This window comes from Saimiri boliviensis, chromosome 9 (genome assembly GCF_048565385.1).
Source record: "Saimiri boliviensis isolate mSaiBol1 chromosome 9, mSaiBol1.pri, whole genome shotgun sequence".
Taxonomy (NCBI): Eukaryota; Metazoa; Chordata; class Mammalia; order Primates; family Cebidae; genus Saimiri; species Saimiri boliviensis.
The window spans coordinates 97,613,980-97,633,600 of NC_133457.1; the positions used below are offsets into that span (position 1 = coordinate 97,613,980).

The following is a 19,621-nucleotide window of genomic DNA, read 5'->3' on the forward strand; positions in this document are numbered from 1 at the left end:
TGTGACAATTTGTTAAAATAAGACAGTGATGAAGTCTGCCACATCAAATGACTCTTCCTTTCAGAAAAGATTGCTCTATAACACATGATGCTGTTTGACAGCATTTTACCCACAATAGAACATCTTTTAAAATTGCAGTTCTCTCAAACCCTGCCACTGTTTTATCAGCTAAGTTTATGCAATATTCTAAATACTTTGTTGTTATTTCAATAACATCCATAGCATCTTCACCAGGAGAAGATTCTATATCAAGAAACCCTGTTCGGGCAGGACACAGTGGCTCATGCCTGTAATCCCAGCACTTTGGGAGGTCCAACTGGGTGGATCACTTGAGGTCAGTTCAAGTCCAGCCTGGCCAACATGGCAAAAACCCATCTCTACTAAAAATACACAAAAATTAGCTCGGTGTGGCAGCAGGTGCCTATAATCCCAGCTACTTGGGAGGCTGAAGCAGAACTGCTTGAACCCAGGAGGTGGAGGCTGCAGTGAGCCAAGATTGCAACACCGTACTCCATCCACCCTGGGTGACAGTGAGAATTCGTCTCAAAAAAATAAATCTTTTTTTTTTGCTCATCCATAAGAAGCAACTCCTCTTTCATTGACGTTTGACCATGAGATTGCAACAATTCAGTCACATCTTCAAGCTCCACTTCTAATTCTAGTTTTCTTGCTATTTCCACTGCATCTACAGTTATTCCCTCCACTGAAGTCTTGAGCACCTCAAATGATCCATAAATGCTGAAATCTGTGTCTTCCAAACTCCTATTAATGTTGACATTTTGACATCTTTCCATGAATCATTAATGTTCTTAATGGCATCTAGAGTGATGAATTCTTTCCAGAATGTTTTCTATTTACTCTGCCCAGATTATCTATGACAACTATAGCTTTATGAAATATATTTCTTAAATAATAAAAACTGATCTTATATAAACTAAAAATTAAAATAATAGGGCTTGAAAGTTGAAATTACTCCTTGATCCATGGGCTGCAAAATGGATATTGTGTTAGCAGGCATAAAAACAACACTAATCTCCTTGTACATCTCTATCAGAGCCCTGGGATGACAAGGTGCATTGTTAATGAACAGTCGAAATGAACCTTTTTTTCTAAGCAGTAGGTCTCAACAGCAAGCTTAAAATATTCAGTAAACCGGCCAAGCACAATGGCTTATGCCTGTAATGTCAGCACTTTGGGAGATTGAGGTAGAAGAAACACTTGAGCCCAAGAGTTTGAGACCAGCCTAAGCAACACAGGGAGATACCATCTCTACAAAAATTAAAAATTAACAAATTAACAAATTAAATATTCAGTAAACCAGGCTGTAAACAGGTGTGCTATCTAGCCTTTGTTCCTTTATTTATAGAGTACAGGCAGAGATTCAGCATCATTCTTAAGGGCGCTGGGATTTTCAAAATGGTGAATGAGGGAGAGGGGGACTGGGGAGGAATAGCAGGGGGTGGGGGATTACGGAGGGATAGCATTAGGAGAAATACCTAATGTAGATGACAGGGCATGGATGCAGCAAACCACCACCATGGCATGAGTATACCTACGTAACAAACCTGCATGATCTGCACATGTACCCCAGAACTTAAAAGTGTAATAAATAAACTATGCATGCCTGATTACTTTCTAGACTTTCTTTTCCTTCTACCAATCACCTGCTAATCCCTGAATCTGCTCACTAAATCTTTTCTAATAAAGTTACTGGCTTGGGGCCAGTATGGGGAAGACAGATTTGAGCTGGACTCCTGTCTCCTTGATAGCTGACTTGCAATAAAAATCTTTTGACTTTTCCTCAAAAACCCAGCCACAGTATTGACTTTTAGCTCATTGGGCAGCAAAGTATCTTTTGCTTCATAACAGGTACCTCAAACAGGTCGAATCATTCAGCATTTTTCTTTTTGTAATTGGGTTATTCCACTCAAGATAATTTATTTAGGGTTCATTCATGTTGTAGCATGTGTCAAAATTGCATTCCTTTTTAAGGCTGAATAATATTCCATTATATGTGTTATGAAGTTAAAGGGGGCTCCCTGTCTGATGTGCTAGAAGCCATCAAGTTTTTGAAAAAATACTTTTTGTTGCAAGTAGACTCATGGGGAGATGAGAATATCAAGTTTAAATCTGTCTCCCCATGTTGTTTTTAAGGCAACATTTCCACTGGAAAAGGTTTATTGGATGGATGTTGGGGTTAGTAGGTGATTAGTGGAAGAAAAGAGAGATTTGGAAAGTTGGCCAGGCATGGTGGCTCATGCCTGTAATCCAAGCACTTTGGAGGCCAAAGCGGGCAGATCACCTGAGGTCGGGAGTTCAAGACCAGCCTGACCAACATGGTAAACTCCGTCTTACAAATAAATAAATAAATAAATAAAAATAAAAAAGGAAAGTCTTTGGGCATGAGCAGTTATCTCTTCATGCTAACTCATGGATCACATGTGCAAATTTGGGGTGAGTCAGCATAAAACATGCAATGGAAATTCAGGCTGGGATATCAGCAAGTTCATTCCGCTCAAACTCCAGTTGGCCATCTTTGTTTCAACTGATTATAGCTGGTTTTTTTCTTTTTTTCTTTCCTTTCTTTCCAATTTTTCTTTTCTTTCTTTTCTTTTCTTTTATTTTATTTTGAGATGGGGTATTGCTCTGCAGCCTAGGCTGGAGTAGAGTGGTGTGATCACAGCTTTACTGCAGCTTCATCCTTCTGGGTTCAAGCAATGCTCTCATCTCAGCCTCTCAAGCAGCTGAGACCACAGGTATATGCTACCATGCCCAGCTAAGTTTTAATGTTTGGTACAGACAGGGTCTCACTATGTTGCCCAGGCTGGACTCAAACTCCCGAGCTCAAGCAATCCTCTTGCCTCAGCCTCCCAAAGTGCTTCAATTATAAGTGTGAGCCACTTCACCTGGCCCAGTTTTTTCTTGATCTCACAAGCAGATATCGAGTTTCAGTGTCTAACCAGGTTGTATCTTTTCTGCTATCTATAAACTCAATAATTTTTGTTACTGTTTTCTTACTCTTTGGGGCAGAGTTTGAGTTCAGGCATCTCAACATATTGTTTCTTCTCTTACCGACTACCCTGTAAACCTAAGAATTTAGTCACTGGTTTCTTTAAGTCATTGGTTTTCTTTTTTTTTTTTTTCCTTAATCCTGAGTTCTAATGTGATTGCACTGTGGTCTGAGAGACTAAGTCATTGGTTTTATATGTATATGCCACATTATGTTTATCCATTTATTTGTTGATAGACACTCACATTGATTCTGTATCTTAGCTATTGTGAATAATGCTGCTATTAACATGGTGGTACATATTTGAATTCCTGCTTTTAATTCTTCTGATATATACTAAGAAGTAGAATTACTGGATTATATAACAATTCTACTGTTAATTTTTTCTCACACAAAAAAATGGCAAATGAGCACTGGCTTCAACTTAAAGTCACCAGCTGCCTTGACCCCTAACAGGAGTCTGGCTGGGCACAGTGGTTCATGCCTGTAATCCCAGCACTTTGGGAGGCCTAGGTGGGAGAACTGCTTGAGGTAAGGTGTTCAAGACCATCCTGGGCAACACAGCCGGACCCCACCTCTGATTTTTTTAAAAGAAAACAAAAAAGAGAGAGTCAACCTATCCTTTGAAGCTTTGAAGAATGGCACTGATTTCTCTTCTCTGGCTATGAAAGTCCCAGATGGCATCTTCTTCCCATAGAAGACTGTTCATTTACACTGAAAGCCTCTTGTTTAGTATAACCACCTTCATCAAAGATCTTAGCTAGACCTTCTGGATAACTTTTTGTAGCTTCTGTATCAGCACTATGGCTTTGCCTTGTACTTTGATGTTAGAGAGATGGTTTCTTTCCACAAACCTTGTAAGTCAACCTCTGTTAGCTTCAAACATTTCTTCTTCAGCTTCCTCACCTCTTTTGGCCTTCAGAGAACTGAAGAGAGCTAAGGACTTGTACTGGATTAGGCTTTGGCTTACACAGTATTGTGGCTTCCTTGATCTTCTCTCCAGATCACTAAGCTTTCTCCGTATCAGCAAAAAGGCAGGGCTTAACTGTTTTTCTTTCTTTCTTTTTTTTTTTTTTTTTTTTTTGAGGCAGTCTCACTCCATTGCCCAGGTTGGAACGCAGTGGCACAATCTCAGCTCAGTCCAACCTCTGCCTTTCGGGTTCGAGCAATTCTCCTGCCTCAGCCTCCCAGGTAGCTAGGATTACAGGTGTGCACCACCACGCCTGGCTAATTTTTGTATTTTTAGTAGAGGCAGTGTTTCACCATGTTGGCCAGGCTGGTCTAGAACTCCTGACCTCAGGTGATACACCCATCCTGGCCTCCCAAAGTGCTGGGATTACAGGCATGATCCACTGTGCCCGGCCTGTGAGCCACCACACCCAGCCAAAAAGACTGCTTTGTTTTCTTATCATTCATGTTTTCAGTGGAGTAGCATTTTTAATTTCCTTCATGAACTTTTCCTTTGCATTTACAACTGGGCTGGCTGGCATAAGAGGCCTAGCTTTCAACCTAGCTCAGCTTTCAATATGATTTCCTCAGTAAGCTTAAAGAGTTCTGGTTTTTTATTTCAAGTGAGAGCTGTGTGACTCTTCCCTTCACTTGAGCACTTTAGAGGCCACTATAGTTAAACGGCCCAATTTCAATATTGCTGCCTCAGGGAACAGGGAGAGAAAAAGAGACAGGGAAACCACCATTGGTGGAGCAGTCAGAACACACACATCATTTATAAATTAAAGTCACTCTCTGATGTGGGCGTGACTCACGGTGTCCCGAAACAATTTTAAGAGTAACATTAGGCCAGCACGGTGGCTTAGGCCTGTAATCCCAGCACTTTGGGAGGCTCAGGGAGCAGATCACCTGAGATAGAAAGGTCAAGAACAGCCTGACCAACATGGTGAAACACCATCTCTACTAAAAATACAAAATTAACCAGGCATGGTGGTACATGCCTGTAATCCCAGCTACTCGGGAGGCTGAGACAGGAGAATTGTTTGAACCTGGGAGACAGAGGTTGTGGTGAGCCGAGACTGTGCCATTGTACTCCAGCCTGGGAACCAAGAGTGAAATTCCATCTCAAAATAAAAAAAAGAGTAACATTAAAGATCACTGATCACAGATCACCGTAACAGACATAATAATAATGAAAGTTTGGGCCAGGTGTGGTGGATCACGCCTGTAATCCCAGCACTTTGGGAGGCTGAGGCAGGTGGGTTACAAGGTCAGGGGTTCGAGACCAGTTCTGACCAACATGGTGAAACCCCATCTCTACTAAAAATACAAAAATTAGCTGGGTGTGGTGGCGCATACCTGTAATCCCAGCTACTCAGGAGGCTGACGGAGGAGAATCGCTTGAACCTGGGAGTCGGAGGTTGTGGTTAGCCAAGATCACGCTACTGTACTCCAGCCTGGGCAACAGAGCGAGACTCCATCTCAAAAAAAATAGTAATAATAATAATGAAGTTTGAAATATTGTGAGAATTACCAAAAAGTGACACAGAGACATGAAGTAAGCACATGCTGTTGAAAAAATAGTGCTGGCAGACTTATTCAGAGTTGCCACAAACCTTCCATTTGTTAAAAATAACTCCATAATATCTGCAGAGTACAATAAAGGTATGTCTATGTATCTACTTCACACCAACCCAGAGCAGGAGTGTTAACCCCTTATTAACACCGCTTTACAGATAAAGATGAAAAGCTGAAAACATCACACACTTGCTGGTAAAACAATAGAAAAACTGAGATGTGAACCCAGGTCTGGCTGAGGCTAAAGTCTGGGCTGTTTCTCAGAGCACCACATCACCTCCTTCCTGTCCACCCCAACACCACCATTACTGCCCCACCACCATTATTACCACTCAGTTGCCCACTTTGTAACAAACTCTCTCTGTATAGCCCTCATGGTCCTGCAGGTGGTTCAACCTCCCGTGGAATATCAGACCTATCGCCTACCTTGGCAGACTCTTTTTTTTTGAGACAGGGCATCGTTCTATCACCCAGGCTGGAGTGCAATGGTGCAATCTTGGCTCATTGCAGCCTCAACTTCCTGGGCTCAGGTGATTTTCCTACCTCAGTCTCTCAAGTAACTGGAACTACAGTCATATGCCAGCACACCCAGTTAATTGTTTGTATTTTCAGTACAGACGGTGTTTCACCATGTTGCCCAGGCTGGCCTCCAACTCCTAAGCTCAAGCAATCCACTTGCCTCAGCCTCCCAAAGTGTTGAGATTATAGGTGTGAACCCCCATGCCCAGCCACTGATGGACTTTAAATCTTCAAAGGACCAGCAGATCCAGAGGGTGATGCAGCAATCCCGACAGGATCCCTGAGCAGGACACCAGGTCTCTGCTGCCTCCCTGCTAGGTCCAGCCTTTGGCATGCTCAAAGATACTAATACCAGTTTGTCACAGCTAACCTGACACTCACCTCATCAGGAAAATCCTTGGGGTGGGGAGAAGTGAAACGGATTCTCATTTCAGGATCCACTCTGGAGACCTGATCCAGAAGATGGGCAAAACGAAGTCCTCCTTGCTTGGTTTTATAGTTGGTGGTAAAGCCACGGCTGAGGTTGGTAGACGCTGCATTGTTGAACTGAATCTCTGAATTGTCCCGAAAACTATTAACATTCTGACCAAGAAGCGTCACTTCTTTCAGCCCCTAAAAATGGAAAAATATATTGGAATTTTAAAACTTTTGGGTAGCTTCATTAAAAAAACACTAATTAAAAATTAGCCAAGGCCAGGCCCAGTGGCTTATGCCTGTAATCCCAGCACTTTAGGAGGCCAACCCAGGCAAATCACGAGGTAAAGAGATCGAGACCACCCTGGCCAACATGGTGAAACCCTGTCTCTACTAAAAGCACAAAAAAATTAGCTGGGCGTGGTGGCGCATGCGTGTAGTCCCAGCTACTCGGGAGGATGAGGCGGGAGAATCACTTGAACCCGGGAGGTGAAGGTTGCAGTGAGCAGAGATCGCGCCATTGCACTCCAGCCTGGTGACAGAGCAAGACTCCATCTCCAAAAAAAAAAAAAAAAAAAAAAAAATTAGCTGAAATTAACATATCTTTTGTTTTAAACAAAAGAAAAAAAAATTAGCTGAACTTACCAAGAGTTACCTATAAATTTGTTGTATCTATAACCCAGTAATTTCAAGCTTAGACATCTTACCAAAGAATTAAACTTCAGAATAAAGCCTTATGTAAAAATTAGTATTCAGAACATGATTTGGAATAGAAAAATACTGGAAACAAACAAAATAATCAACAATAATGGTTCATTTACAATAGATCTGTCAGCTGAATATTATACACAGTGACTATATAAAGTATTCTCACCAAAAATATTTAACCTAAACTAATCAAGCTCTTACACCTAACTTCTAGTTACCAGAATTCAGGGAGATATATTAAATGACAACATAAGGAAAAAATCAGACAAAGCCAGACTATGTCCGATCTCTTCAAAAAGTTAATGCATCATTTAAAGCAAACAACAACAAAAAACGAAAGAGCTGCTTTAGATTTTTTTTTTTCTTCTTCTTCTTCTTCTTGAGACAGGGTCTCCCCCTCTGTTGCCCAGGCTGGAGTGCAGTGCCACGATCATAGCTCACTGCAGCCTTGACCTCCCAGGCTTAAGCAATCCTACTGCCTCAGCCTCCCAAGTAGCTGTGACTACTTTTTTTTTCTTTTGTAGAGATGGGATTTCACCATGTTTCACAGACTGATTTTAAACTCCTAAACTCAAGCAATCCTTCCACCTCAGCCTCCCAAAGTACCTAGCCTAGATAAGTATTGATTTTTATACATGTGATAATATCATGGTTATGAAGAGAAAAATTGTTACTCTTAGGAGATGCATACTGAAGTATCTAGGCGCAAGTGTCCTGATGTCTACAAATTACTTCAAATGGTTCAGAAAACATGTATTTATGGGTGCGTGGAGATAGGTGTAAAATATGACAAAATGTTAACAATCATATTTTTCTATTATACTAGTCTTTCCATTTGTCTGTTTGAAATGTTATATTATGGGCCAGGTGCGGTGGCCCTTGCCTGTAATCCCAGAACTTTGGGAGGCCGAGGCAGGCAGATCACAAAGTCAGGAGTTTGGCGTAAGACCAGCCTGGCCAACATAGTGAAACTCCTTCTCTACTAAGGATACAAAAAATTAGCTGGGCATGGTGACACATGCCTGTAATCCCAGCTACTACGGAGGCTGAGCGGGGAGAATCACTTGAACCTGGGAGACAGAGGTTGCAATGAGCCAAGATCGTGCCACTGTACTCCAGCCTGCTGTACTCCAGCCTGGGCAACAAAGTGAGACTCCGTCTCAAAAAAATAAAAGAAAATGCTATAAAATTTCGCAAATAAAATAATGGTTGCTAAAAAAAGACTTGTTTTGTAACTTTATTTTGACATAACTTCAATTTACAGACAAACTGCAATATTAAATGGATTCCCACATACTCTTTGCCCAAATTCATCAAATGTTAACACCATGCCCTATTTGTTTATCATTCACATTCGCACACTGATATACACTCTCTCTCAACACATATACGCTTCATTTGTTTAAGCCTTCTGAGAAAAAAAATCACAGATAACATACTCTTTTACTTCAAAATACTTTAGTATATATTTCCTAAAAATAAGGACATTCTCCTATATAATTTCAGGTATATAACTTCAAGACAATTATCAAAATCAGAAATATTGACACAATACTATTATCTTTTTTTTTTTTTTTTAAAGACGGGGTTTCACGATGTTGGTCAGGCTAGTCTTAAACCCCCAACCTCAGGTGATCTGCCCGCCTTGGCCTCCAAAGTGCTTGGATTACAGGCATGAGCCACCACGCCCCGCCTCACAATACTATTATCTAATCTACTTTCCATTAATCAAATGTTACCAATAGTTCAAATAATGTTTTTTGTTTTGTTTTGTTTTGTTTTTGAAACACAGTCTCACTGTGTCGCCCAAGCTGGAGTGCAGTAGTGCAATCTTGGCTCACTGCAACCTCCACCTCCCAGGTTCAAGCGATTCTCCTGCCTTAGCCTCCCAAGTAGCTGAGACTATAGGCCTATGTCACCACACCATGCTAATTTTTTGTATTTTTCAGTAGACACGGGTTTCGCCACATTGCTCCAGCTAGTCTCAAACTCCTGAGCTCAGGCAATCCACCCATCTCGGCCTCCCAAAGTGCTAGGATTACAATGAGCCACCACACTCAGCCCAAATAATGTTTCTTATAATATTTTTTCCCTGATCAGAATCCCAACTGAGGACTATGCGATGCATTTAGTTGTTATTACTCCAGTCTCCATAAGGACTATTTATTTGCACAAGTCATGATAGATTGTTAATCTAAAAAGCAGAATACACTAAATGCAATGTGGATCCAATTTGGATTGGATCCCAAAGATGACATAAGGCATTAATGGAGAAACTAGCAAAATCCAAATGAAGTCTGAAGAGAGTTAATAGTAACATACCAACATTAATCTCTCAGTTTTTGTTTTGTTTGTCTGTTGGTAATAGAGACAGCATCTCCCTGAGTTGCCCAGGCTGCTCCTGAATTCCAAGGCTCAAGGCACCCTCCTGCCTTGGCCTCCCAAAGTGCTGTGATTACAGTGCCAAAAAAATGTACCAAAGAAAGATGGTAATACCCAAAGAAACTCTCTTTGCAATTTTCCTGTGAAGATAATGTCATTCCAAAACAAAAAATTTATTCATTAAAAAGTAGAATATAAAACTAAGTAAAATACACATATATATATAAAAAGACATACAAACCAAATACAGAAATATTTCAGGAACGATTGGGGAACTCTAAATAAGGATGGACTGAAATGAGACAGTATTTAGCAATTTTTGTTAATCTTACTGGAAAAACTAATGGTATTAAAAATATTCTTAGCTGGGCATGGTGGCTCATGCCTGTAATCCTAGCACTTTGGGAGGCCGAGACAGGTGGATCACCTGAGGTCATGAGTTCAAGACCCACCTGGCCAACATGGTGAAACCCCGTCTCTACTAAAAATACAAAAATTAGCTGAGTGTGGTGGCACATGCCTGTGATCCCAGTTACTCAGGACAGTAGAATCACCTGAACCCAGAAGATAGAGGTTGCAGTGAGCTGAGATCATGCCACTACACTCCGGCCTAGGCAAAAACAGCAAAACTCAGTCTCAAATAAATTAATAAAATAAATAAAACTATTTTTTAGCAGCGCATAGTGGTGTGCACCTTAAATCGCAGCTACTTGGGACGCTGAGGCAGGATGATCGTCTGAGTCCAAGGGACAGAGGTTGCAGTGAGCCAAGACTACACTCCAGCCTGGACAACAGAACAAGACTCTGTCTCAGAAATAAATAAATAAATAGGTCAGGAACAGTGGCTCATGCCTGTAATCCCAGCACTTTGGAAGCCCAAGGCGGGCAGATCGCCCGAGGTCAAGAGTTCAAGACCAGCTGGCCAACCTGGTGAAACCCTGTAACCACTAAAAATACAAAATTAGCTGGGTGTGGTGGCGCATGCCTGTAATCCCAGATACTTGGAAGACTGAGACAGGAGAATCGCTTGAATCCAGCAGGCAGAGGTTGCACTGAGGCGAGATCATGCCATTGCTCTCCAGCCTGGGCAAAAAAGCAAAACTCCATTTATTAGTAATAAATAACAAAAATTTAAAAAAAAAAAAAAAACCACACAGAATATTCTTATTTTTTAGAGATGCATACCTAAGGGTGAAATGCCATGCCATGCTCTACTTTGAAATATGTTTTCTAGGCCGGGTGTGGTGGCTCACGCCTGTAATCCAAGCACTTTGGACGCTAAGGCAGGCGGATCACCTGAGGTCGGGAGTTCAAGACCAGAGTGACCAACATGGTGAAACCCCGTCTTAAAAAAAAAAAAAAAAAAGAAAAGGAAATATGTTTTCTTTTTTTTTTTTGAGACGAGTCTCAGTCTATCGCCAGGCTGGAGTGCAGTGTCATGATCTCAGCTCACTGCAACCTCCGACTCTTGGGTTCAAACGATTCTCCTGCCTCCGCCTCCTGAGTAGCTGGGACTACAGGCAAGTGCCACCATGCCCGTCTAATTTTTTTATTTTTAGTAGAGATGGGATTTCGCCATGATGTATACCCAGGTATTTCTTTCTGGTCAGGCAGGGTCAAGTTAGAGGCAGCGCAGGCTCCAAAACGACAAAGATTATCCTCATCCTCCCCCAAACATGCTTTCAGCAAGAAAGCCTGGAGAACCCTTCACCTGCTCAGAAAGCTTCCTCACTTCCTCTAGAATGGAGGCAACAGGCCGACTCCTCTCCCGGCCCCGTGTGAAAGGAACAATGCAGTAGGTACACATGTTGTCACAACCTCGCATGATCGACCTGGGAAAGAAAGTACCAGAACATAGTAACAGTAGAATAGTGTGCTGGTATTACCCAACGAGCAGGCCTCAACTCCCATAGCATTATTCTTTGGCTCTGAATCAATTTGCCACACTGCTCACACTGGACCAATCCAAGATCTAAGCACTAAAGTAGACCTTTTTAATCTTTTTTTTTTTTTTAAGATGGGGTTTTGCCATGTTGGCCAGGCTAGTCTTGAACTCCTGACCTCAGCCGATCCACCCACCTCAGCCTCCCAAAGTGCTAGGTTTACAGGCGTAAGCCATTACACCCGGCTGACCTTTTTAATCTTTAAAAATTGAATCTAATCTCAGAGTATCAACTAAAGCGTAACTGGTGAGAGTAGCTAGCCTGAGGAAGCACAGCGCTGAGGGGCTAGAGTACACATTTACCACACCTGGACTTTCTACTGCTTTTCAATTCTTTTTTCCAGACAGCCTGAATATGTTTGTATCTACTGTTTTTATGAGTATATTAACTGGACTTTTTACATCTAGAGCAGAAAAAATTAAATATTAAAAAGTGTGTGTATATGTGTGCATATAGGGCAAGGAGACCCTGGATTTAAAACACAGGGTTCTGACTGGGCACAATGGCTCACACCTGCAGTCCCAGCACTTTGGAAGGCCAAGGTGGGTGGATCACCTGAGTTCAGAAGTTTGAGACCAGCCTGGTGAAATCCCATTCTATTAGAAATATAAAAAATTAGCCAGGCATGGTGGCGCACACCTGTAATCCCAGCTACTCGAGAGGCTGAGGCCAGGAGAATCACTTGAACCCAGGAAGCAGAGGTTGCAGTGAGCCGAGATCATGCCATTGCACTCCAGCCTGGGCAACAGAGCAAGACTCCTTCTCAAGAAAAAAAAAACAAAAACACAGGGTTCTACATTTCTCACACATTCCTGATCCAACTGCTAGGTATCTAAGTTAAATCACATCTTGCATGTGAAAGCCTCAATCTATCTTAAGGAAATAATTACGGATAGGCATCAAAGATGGTCACTGAAGAATTATATAACAAATGTTAGCTATTATTTTTACTAAGTATTCCAACCAAATATTAGATAGCCATTAAAATAAACAGAGGTTGACAAACTTTTCTGTAAAAAAAAAAGAAGATAATATTTGAGACTTTGCAAGCTATATAGTCACTGTCACAACTATGTAACCTTGCTTTAGTGGCAAAAGCAGCCAGAGGCGATTTGTAAATAAATGGGCATGCTTGTATTCCAATAAAACTTTATTTACAAAAAGAGATGATAAGCTATTCGGCAACCTCTGTTATAGAAAATTTAATGCCATGGCCAGGTGCACTGGCTCACCCCTATAATCCCAGGATTTTGGAAGGCTGAGGCAGGAGGATCACCTGAGCTCAGGAGTTTGAGACCAACCTGGGCACTATAGTAAGACCCTATCTCTGTAAAAATTCAAAAAAAATTAGCCAGGTGTGGTGGTGCACACCTGTAGTCCCAGCTACTCGGGGAACTAAAGCAAGAGCCCAGGAGTTCAAGGCTGCAGTGAGCACTGATCATGCCACTGCACTCCAGCCTGGGCAACAGACACAGTGAGATCCTGTCTCAAAAATAAATAAATAAAAGTGTGAAAGAAAGAAGCTTATTCCCCTTCTCTTGGGCAGTGACTCACACAAAGGCAGATGTGGCACTGGGGCTTGTCTGGACTGGCATGACATCAGCATAGGTCTCGTCCAGAGAGAGCAGCACGTTGGCGGCTTGCTGGCCCGACTCAGCAACAGCCAGCAATCGGGGAAGGTCCCGATACGCATCAGGTCCAGCCAAAACATCTACCATTTTCTCCCTGTTGAGGATCTCCTCCTTCAACCTCTCAGCCATGCAGCCTGGAAGGGAAAAAGAAACAAGTACCTTTTCCCAAATTCATCTGGTATTTAATGGCTTATCACACATCATGCCTATCTGGAATTAAAGACCAGGGCACAGAAAACTTCTCTAAGAATGTAGTATCAATGTTCAAATTTAAACAATCCCATAGCACTGGAGCCTGTATCTTACTTTATAAGAAAACCACAGGAAAGGGTTCCAGAGCAACTCAATTAAACACCCAGAAAAAATTAAACCACTGGCCAGGCACAGTAGTTCACACCTATAATCCCAGCACTTTGGGAGGCCAAGGAGAGAGGATCACTTGAGCCCAGGAGTTCAAGATCAGCCGTGGCAACATAGTGAGACTCTGTCTCTACAAAAAATGAAAAAAATCAGTCAGGACTGGTGGCACGTGCCTGCAGTCCCAGCTACTCAGGAGGCTGAGGCAGGAGGATTGCTTGAGCCTGGGAGGTTGAGGCTACAGTGAGCCATGATCACACCACTGCACTCCAGCCTGGGCAACAGACTGAAACCTTGTCCCAAAAAAAAAAAAAAAAGAAATAAAGGAAATTCTGACACAGGCTACAATACGTGACCTCATGAACCTTGAGGACATTATGATAAGCCAAACAAGCCAGTTACAAAAAAGACAACAGTGTATGGTCCGACTTACATGAGTTATCTAGAGTAGTCAAATTCATAAACAGAAAGTAGAATGATGATTGCCAGGGGTTGAGGGAGGAGGCATGGTAAGTGAATGTTCAATGGATACGTAATCTCAGTTTGGGAAGAGAAAAAAGTCCTGAAGATGGACGGTGGTGATGGGTGCAGAATAATGTGAATATACTTAGTTCCATAGAAATATACAATTAAAAAGGATTAAAATGGGAATTTCAAATATATTTTACTACAATTTTTTTTTTGAGATGGAGTCTCCTTCTGTTGCCAGACTGGGTGCAGTGGCACAATCTCGGCTCATTTCAACCTCTGCCTCCCGGGTTCAAGAGATTCTCCTGACTAGCCTCCCGAGTAGCTGGGACTACATGTGTGTGCCATCAGGCCCAGCTAATTTTTGTATTTTTAGCAGAGACAGGGTTTCACCATGTTGGCCAGGATGCTCTCAATCTCTTGACTTTGTGATCCACCCACCTTGGCCTCCCAAAGTGCTGGGATTACAGGCATGAGCCACCACACCCGGCCAATTGTTTTTAATTACTCTTGGGATTTCTGAAATTCTTAGTAGATATACACCCAGAGGCTTCTATAATGAAGAAACTGAAATGGAACAGAACATTTCAACTAACCCTTCCATCCTCCTGCATCAGTTACTACACGGATCTGATAACTGAATATGAAAGATTAATTTAACTATTCCACAATGGAAACAGTCTGTTTTCCACAAGGTTAAATATATTAACTAAATTCTGAGATAGAAGAGGGTACCAACTATTTATTTTTGAAATATGTCTCTCAGTCATCTAGATCAGAACTGCGCAACCTAACTTTCTAATAAAACGATAGGCCTGGTGCAGTGGCTCACACCTATAATCCCAGCACTCTGGGAGACTGAGGCAAGGAATCACACTTCAGCCCTGTAAGTTCAAGAGCAGCCTGGGCAACTCAGTGAGACCCTGTTTCTACAAAAGGTCAAAAAATTAGCTAACTGTGGTGGTGTACACCTGTAGACCTCACTACGCAGGAGGCTAAGGTGAGAGGACCACTTGAGCCCAGGAGTGGGAGGCTGGGCTGCACTGTGCCATGATTGTGCCACTGCACTCCAGTCTGCACAACAGCTCGAGACCCTGTTTCAAAAAAAAAAAGGATGAGAGTGTGCTGAATGGGAAAATAACTGTCCTATCCCAACTGGTAGCCCTTAGTCATGTGGCAATTGAGCAGTTGAAACGTGGCTAATGGGACTAAAGAAGCGAATTTTAAATTTTATTTAATTATAGGTGAATTTAAATAACCACATGTGGCTAGTGGCTACCATATTGGTGAGGCAGACCTAAATCATCACTTGGGCTTGCTTCAGGAGTCAGGATGAAAGGTGCCCACATTAGAAATTCATACTGTCAAGCCGAGAGCAGTGGCTCGCGCCTGTAATCCCAGCACTTTGGGAGGACCAAGGTGGATGGATCACTTGAGGTCGGGAGTTCGAGACTAACCTGACCAGCATGGAGAAACCCCCTCTCTACTAAAAATACAAAATTAGCCAGGTGTGGTGTGCATGCCTGGAATCCCAGCTACTGGGGAGGCTGAGGCAGGAGAATCGCTTGAACCTGGGAGGCGGAGGTTGTGCTGAGCCCAGATCACACCATTGCACTCCAGCCTGGGCAAAAGGAGTGAAACTCCATCTCAATAAAAAAGAAATTCATGCTGGCCCTTCAGACTCCAACTCTATCCATAACTCTGTGCTACCATAAGCTGCATTAGACTCTAGATAGGATATCCCACTTTCTGAGCACCTATTACTTTAAGGAACTATGGAAAGCCCTTTCATGAACTTTATCTCATTTAATCCTGTAGCCTCTGGCATTAAGTACAAGAATTGTATGGGGTATATAAGATTTCTTCAGACACTGGGAATCTAGCCTCTAACGGAAACACTAGCAAATAAAGCCACATAAAGTCCAAGTTTCAAAACTGACAAAATCTGCAAATTACCAGATACCTAGAATCCCAATCCTCAGAGGAACCCGGGAGCGGAGCCGCCTTGTCTTCAAGACTTTAAGCTGATGTAAACGGTTCCAGATGGTCTGCTCAGCCTTCTCCCTACAGAGATGAGAAGAGGCAAAACTGTACCAAAAATAAACCACAGAGCAATCTAAGAGAGTAGGACAATGGGAAGAAAATAACAACCACCTTCAGCCCTTTAAATCAAGCTTTTCCAACCTGAGATGTTTATGAGATTTTCTTCTTTTTTTAGCTCATCAGCTACCATTAGTCTAAGTACCTTACATGTGGGGCAAGACAATTCTTCTTCCAATGTGGCCCAGGAAAGCCCCAATGGAACAGCCTTGCCTTAGATGTGTATTGGCCAGCCCTGCCTTAAACATATATCTACCGTTTGGACTTAGGGAAGGTAGGTAGGGGCCACCTGAAGAAGCAACACTTGCTATAATTCACCTTTTCTAGAATAGCACCCTTCCTGCACATCTTCAAATCCGGACAAGCCTTTAAGCCAAGCTCAGAAACAATCTACCTCAAAAAGCCTCCCCCAACTCTCCTCTGGGGGAGAGTTTGTCCTCTCTTTAGCTGTCCTTCAACTTTTTTTTTTTAATGATTCCAGATCCTAATGCCCTTCTACTTTAACTAGACTTTTTCCTGTACTTAGTAATTTCTTTCTTTTTTTTTTTTTTTTTTGAGATGGAGTCTCACTCTCTGTCACCAGGCTGGAGTGCAGTGGCGCGATCTCAGCTCACTGCAACCTCCAACTCCCTGGTTCAAGCAATTCTCCTGCCTCAGCCTCCTGAGTAGCTGGGATTACAGGCGACTGCCACCATGCCCAGCTAATTTTTGTATTTTTGGTAGAGACAGAGTTTCACCATGTTGGCCAGGCTGGTCTCGAACTCCTGACCTAGTGATCTGCCTGCCTCGGCCTCACAAAGTGCTGAGATTACAAGCCTGAGCCACCGCACCTGGCCAGCAATTTCTCTTTTATTTTTCTTTGTAGATGCAGGGTCTCACTCTGTTGCCCAGGCTGGTCTTGAATGGCTCACTGCAACCTTGAACTCCTGGACTCAAGTGATCCTCCTACCTCAGCCTCCCAGAGTGCTGGGATTATAGGTGTGACCCACTGCACCCAGCCTCATTGTCTGATTTTTTAAAATAATATTTTCTGCCTGATGTTGGAGCTATTTGTTCATCTAACTAAGCTCCTTAAAGCCAGGCCATGGAAAAAGGGTTCATTTCTGAATCACCCAAAGCACAGAGTTCAGTGTCAAGCGGCAGAGGCTTACAGAAGAAAAATATCTGATGAATTAATTGATGGTATAGCCGATTATGAAAACATTAACATTAGCATGTCTTGAATACAGAAACAAAGTGAGAAAGAAGGTATGTTCACCTCAATGGATGTCATACATCTCTATTCAGAACTCTCTCCCCGAGCCTACAACTGCATCCTACCCCAGGCAGCTACATTAAAAACAGATGACATTAGTTACAAAAGAAAGCTCAGGAAGAGCTGGGTGGCTCAGCACATTCTTGGTTTCCTCATCTTATAACAGCACCAACCACACAGGGTTGTTGTGATCATTAAATTTGTTAATCCACTCAGAACCTGGTACATGCTCAGCAGATGTCAGCCAATTGTACACAGACTATCTCCACTGCGGGAAAACTGCAAGTCCTACTGCCATGGGGCCACTGGCTCATCTCCACAGACAGGCAGGCCAGGCACAGTTAGCTCTGGCATTGCAACATAAGCTCTGGCATTATTATGTAAGATACATTCACTCCTAGGAAAAGAACAAATTCGTACCTGATAGAACACGTGACAAGGAGAATCACATCTGCCTGAATGCAGAAAAAGGAAAACAAGAAAAATTACAGTCTTGGAAATTAGCCTTGTACAATCCCTGTCTATAGCTCTTTATTATTATTTTTCTTTTTTGTTGTTTCTTTTTTTCTGAGACAGAGTCTCACTCTGTTGCCCAGGCTGGAGTGCAGTGGAGCAATCTCGGCTCACTGCAACCTCTGCCACCCAAACAGTTCAAGTAATTCTTGGGCCTCAGCCTCCTGAGTAGCTGGGATTACAGGCATCCACCACCATGCCCAGCCAATTTTTGTATTTTTAATAGAGATAGGGTTTCACCATCTTGGCCAGGCTGGTCTCGAACTCCTGACCTCAAGTGATCTACCCACCTTGGCCTCTCAAAGTCCTGGGATTACAGGCGTTAGCCACTGTGCCTGGCCTATTATTTTTCTTCAACTATTTTTTTCCTTTCCTTTTTTTTTTTATAGAGAAAGGAGTCTCACTCACTTGCCCAGGTTGAAGAGCAATACCATAACCATAGCTCACTGCGGCCTCGAACTGCTAGCTTCAAGAAATCCTCCTGCCTCGGCCTCCCAAAGTGCTGGGATTATAGGCGTGGTGACCTACACCTGGCCATTTTTTTTTTTTTTTTTTTGAGACGGAGTTTCGCTCTTGTTACCCAGGCTGGAATGCAATGGCGCGATCTCGGCTCACCGCAACCTCCGCCTCCTGGGTTCAGGCAATTCTCCTGCCTCAGCCTCCTAAGTAGCTTGGATTACAGGCACATGCCACCATGCCCAGCTAATTTTTTGTATTTTTAGTAGAGACGGGGTTTCACCATGTTGACCAGGATGGTCTCGATCTCTTGACCTCGTGATCCACCCGCCTCGGCCTCCCAAAGTGCTGGGATTACAGGCTTGAGCCACCGCGCCCGGCCCATCTTAATCATTTTTAAGTGTACAGTCAATTAAGAACATCTATCTGCGAGCCAGGCGCGGTGGCTCAAGCCTGTAATCCCAGCACTTTGGGAGGCTGAGGCGGGTGGATCACGAGGTCGAGAGATCGAGACCATCCTGGTCAACATGGTGAAACCCCGTCTCTACTAAAAATATAAAAAACTAGCTGGGTGTGGTGGCGCATGCCTGTAATCCCAGCTACTCAGGAGGCTGAGGCAGGAGAATTGCCTGAACCCAGGAGGCGGAGGTTGCGGTGAGCCGAGTTCGCGCCATTGCACTCCAGCCTGGGTAACAAGAGCGAAACTCCGTCTCAAAAAAAAAAAAAAAAAGAACATCTATCTGCAATTTCATACCTACGCATTTTCTGTAACTGTTTCATCTTCCACAACTAAAACTCTATGCTCATTTAAACAGTAACTCTCCAACTTCCCTCCTCACAGCAAATCTTAGCTGAGCTCCTTGCCTGAAGGTGCACATCACCGTAACAGTTTCAAAAATAGCTGGAACAAAAGTACAACTCAGTCCCATCGTGAACACTTCACCCAAGGGTGTACTCTCTCACCAGGTGGCACTCTGCTCCTGAAACTGCACCTAAGAGCTGGCCCAAATGCAGAATCTTGCCCAGGTCCAGAAAACAAAGGAAAGAGGAAATGCATGTACCTCTTGGAGGTTACTGGTCCGCAGGTAGCCACTCTTCTGTAAGATGGACCAAGCTATCTCTGTGTCATTCACATTCATCTGGCAGCCATAGGTCTCGAGGTAGACTGTAGTAAGAGGTTGGGAGGATTCCATGGTAGACAGACAACAAGGGACCTCATGTCTCAAAAAGTCTCCTTCCCAAATGCTCTAGAAATACCTGAAGCATCTGGTTATCCACTAAGTCCCCTATTGCCTCAATGCTAAGATAACATAAATTGCCAGATATACTCCCAAATGAA

General features: G+C 42.9%; 1 protein-coding gene across 6 annotated transcripts in view; it reads right to left on the bottom strand.

The window, feature by feature from the left end:
• CDK5RAP1 (CDK5RAP1 mitochondrial tRNA methylthiotransferase) overlaps positions 1-19,621 on the bottom strand; it is an 85,278-nt gene that overhangs the window by 60,530 nt on the left and 5,127 nt on the right. For all 6 annotated transcript variants that reach the window (XR_012519338.1, XR_012519339.1, XM_074406408.1 and 3 more), the window contains exons 3-8: positions 19,344-19,447; positions 17,734-17,768; positions 15,922-16,022; positions 13,057-13,267; positions 11,271-11,391; positions 6,437-6,667 (exon numbers count right to left, since the gene is read on the bottom strand). Coding sequence is in view for 4 of the 6 variants with exons in the window: in XM_074406408.1 (XP_074262509.1) it covers positions 6,437-6,667; positions 11,271-11,391; positions 13,057-13,267; positions 15,922-16,022; positions 17,734-17,768; positions 19,344-19,447 (803 nt within the window). In the remaining 2 variants the exon portion in view is untranslated. The remainder of the gene's footprint in view (positions 1-6,436; positions 6,668-11,270; positions 11,392-13,056; positions 13,268-15,921; positions 16,023-17,733; positions 17,769-19,343; positions 19,448-19,621) is intronic.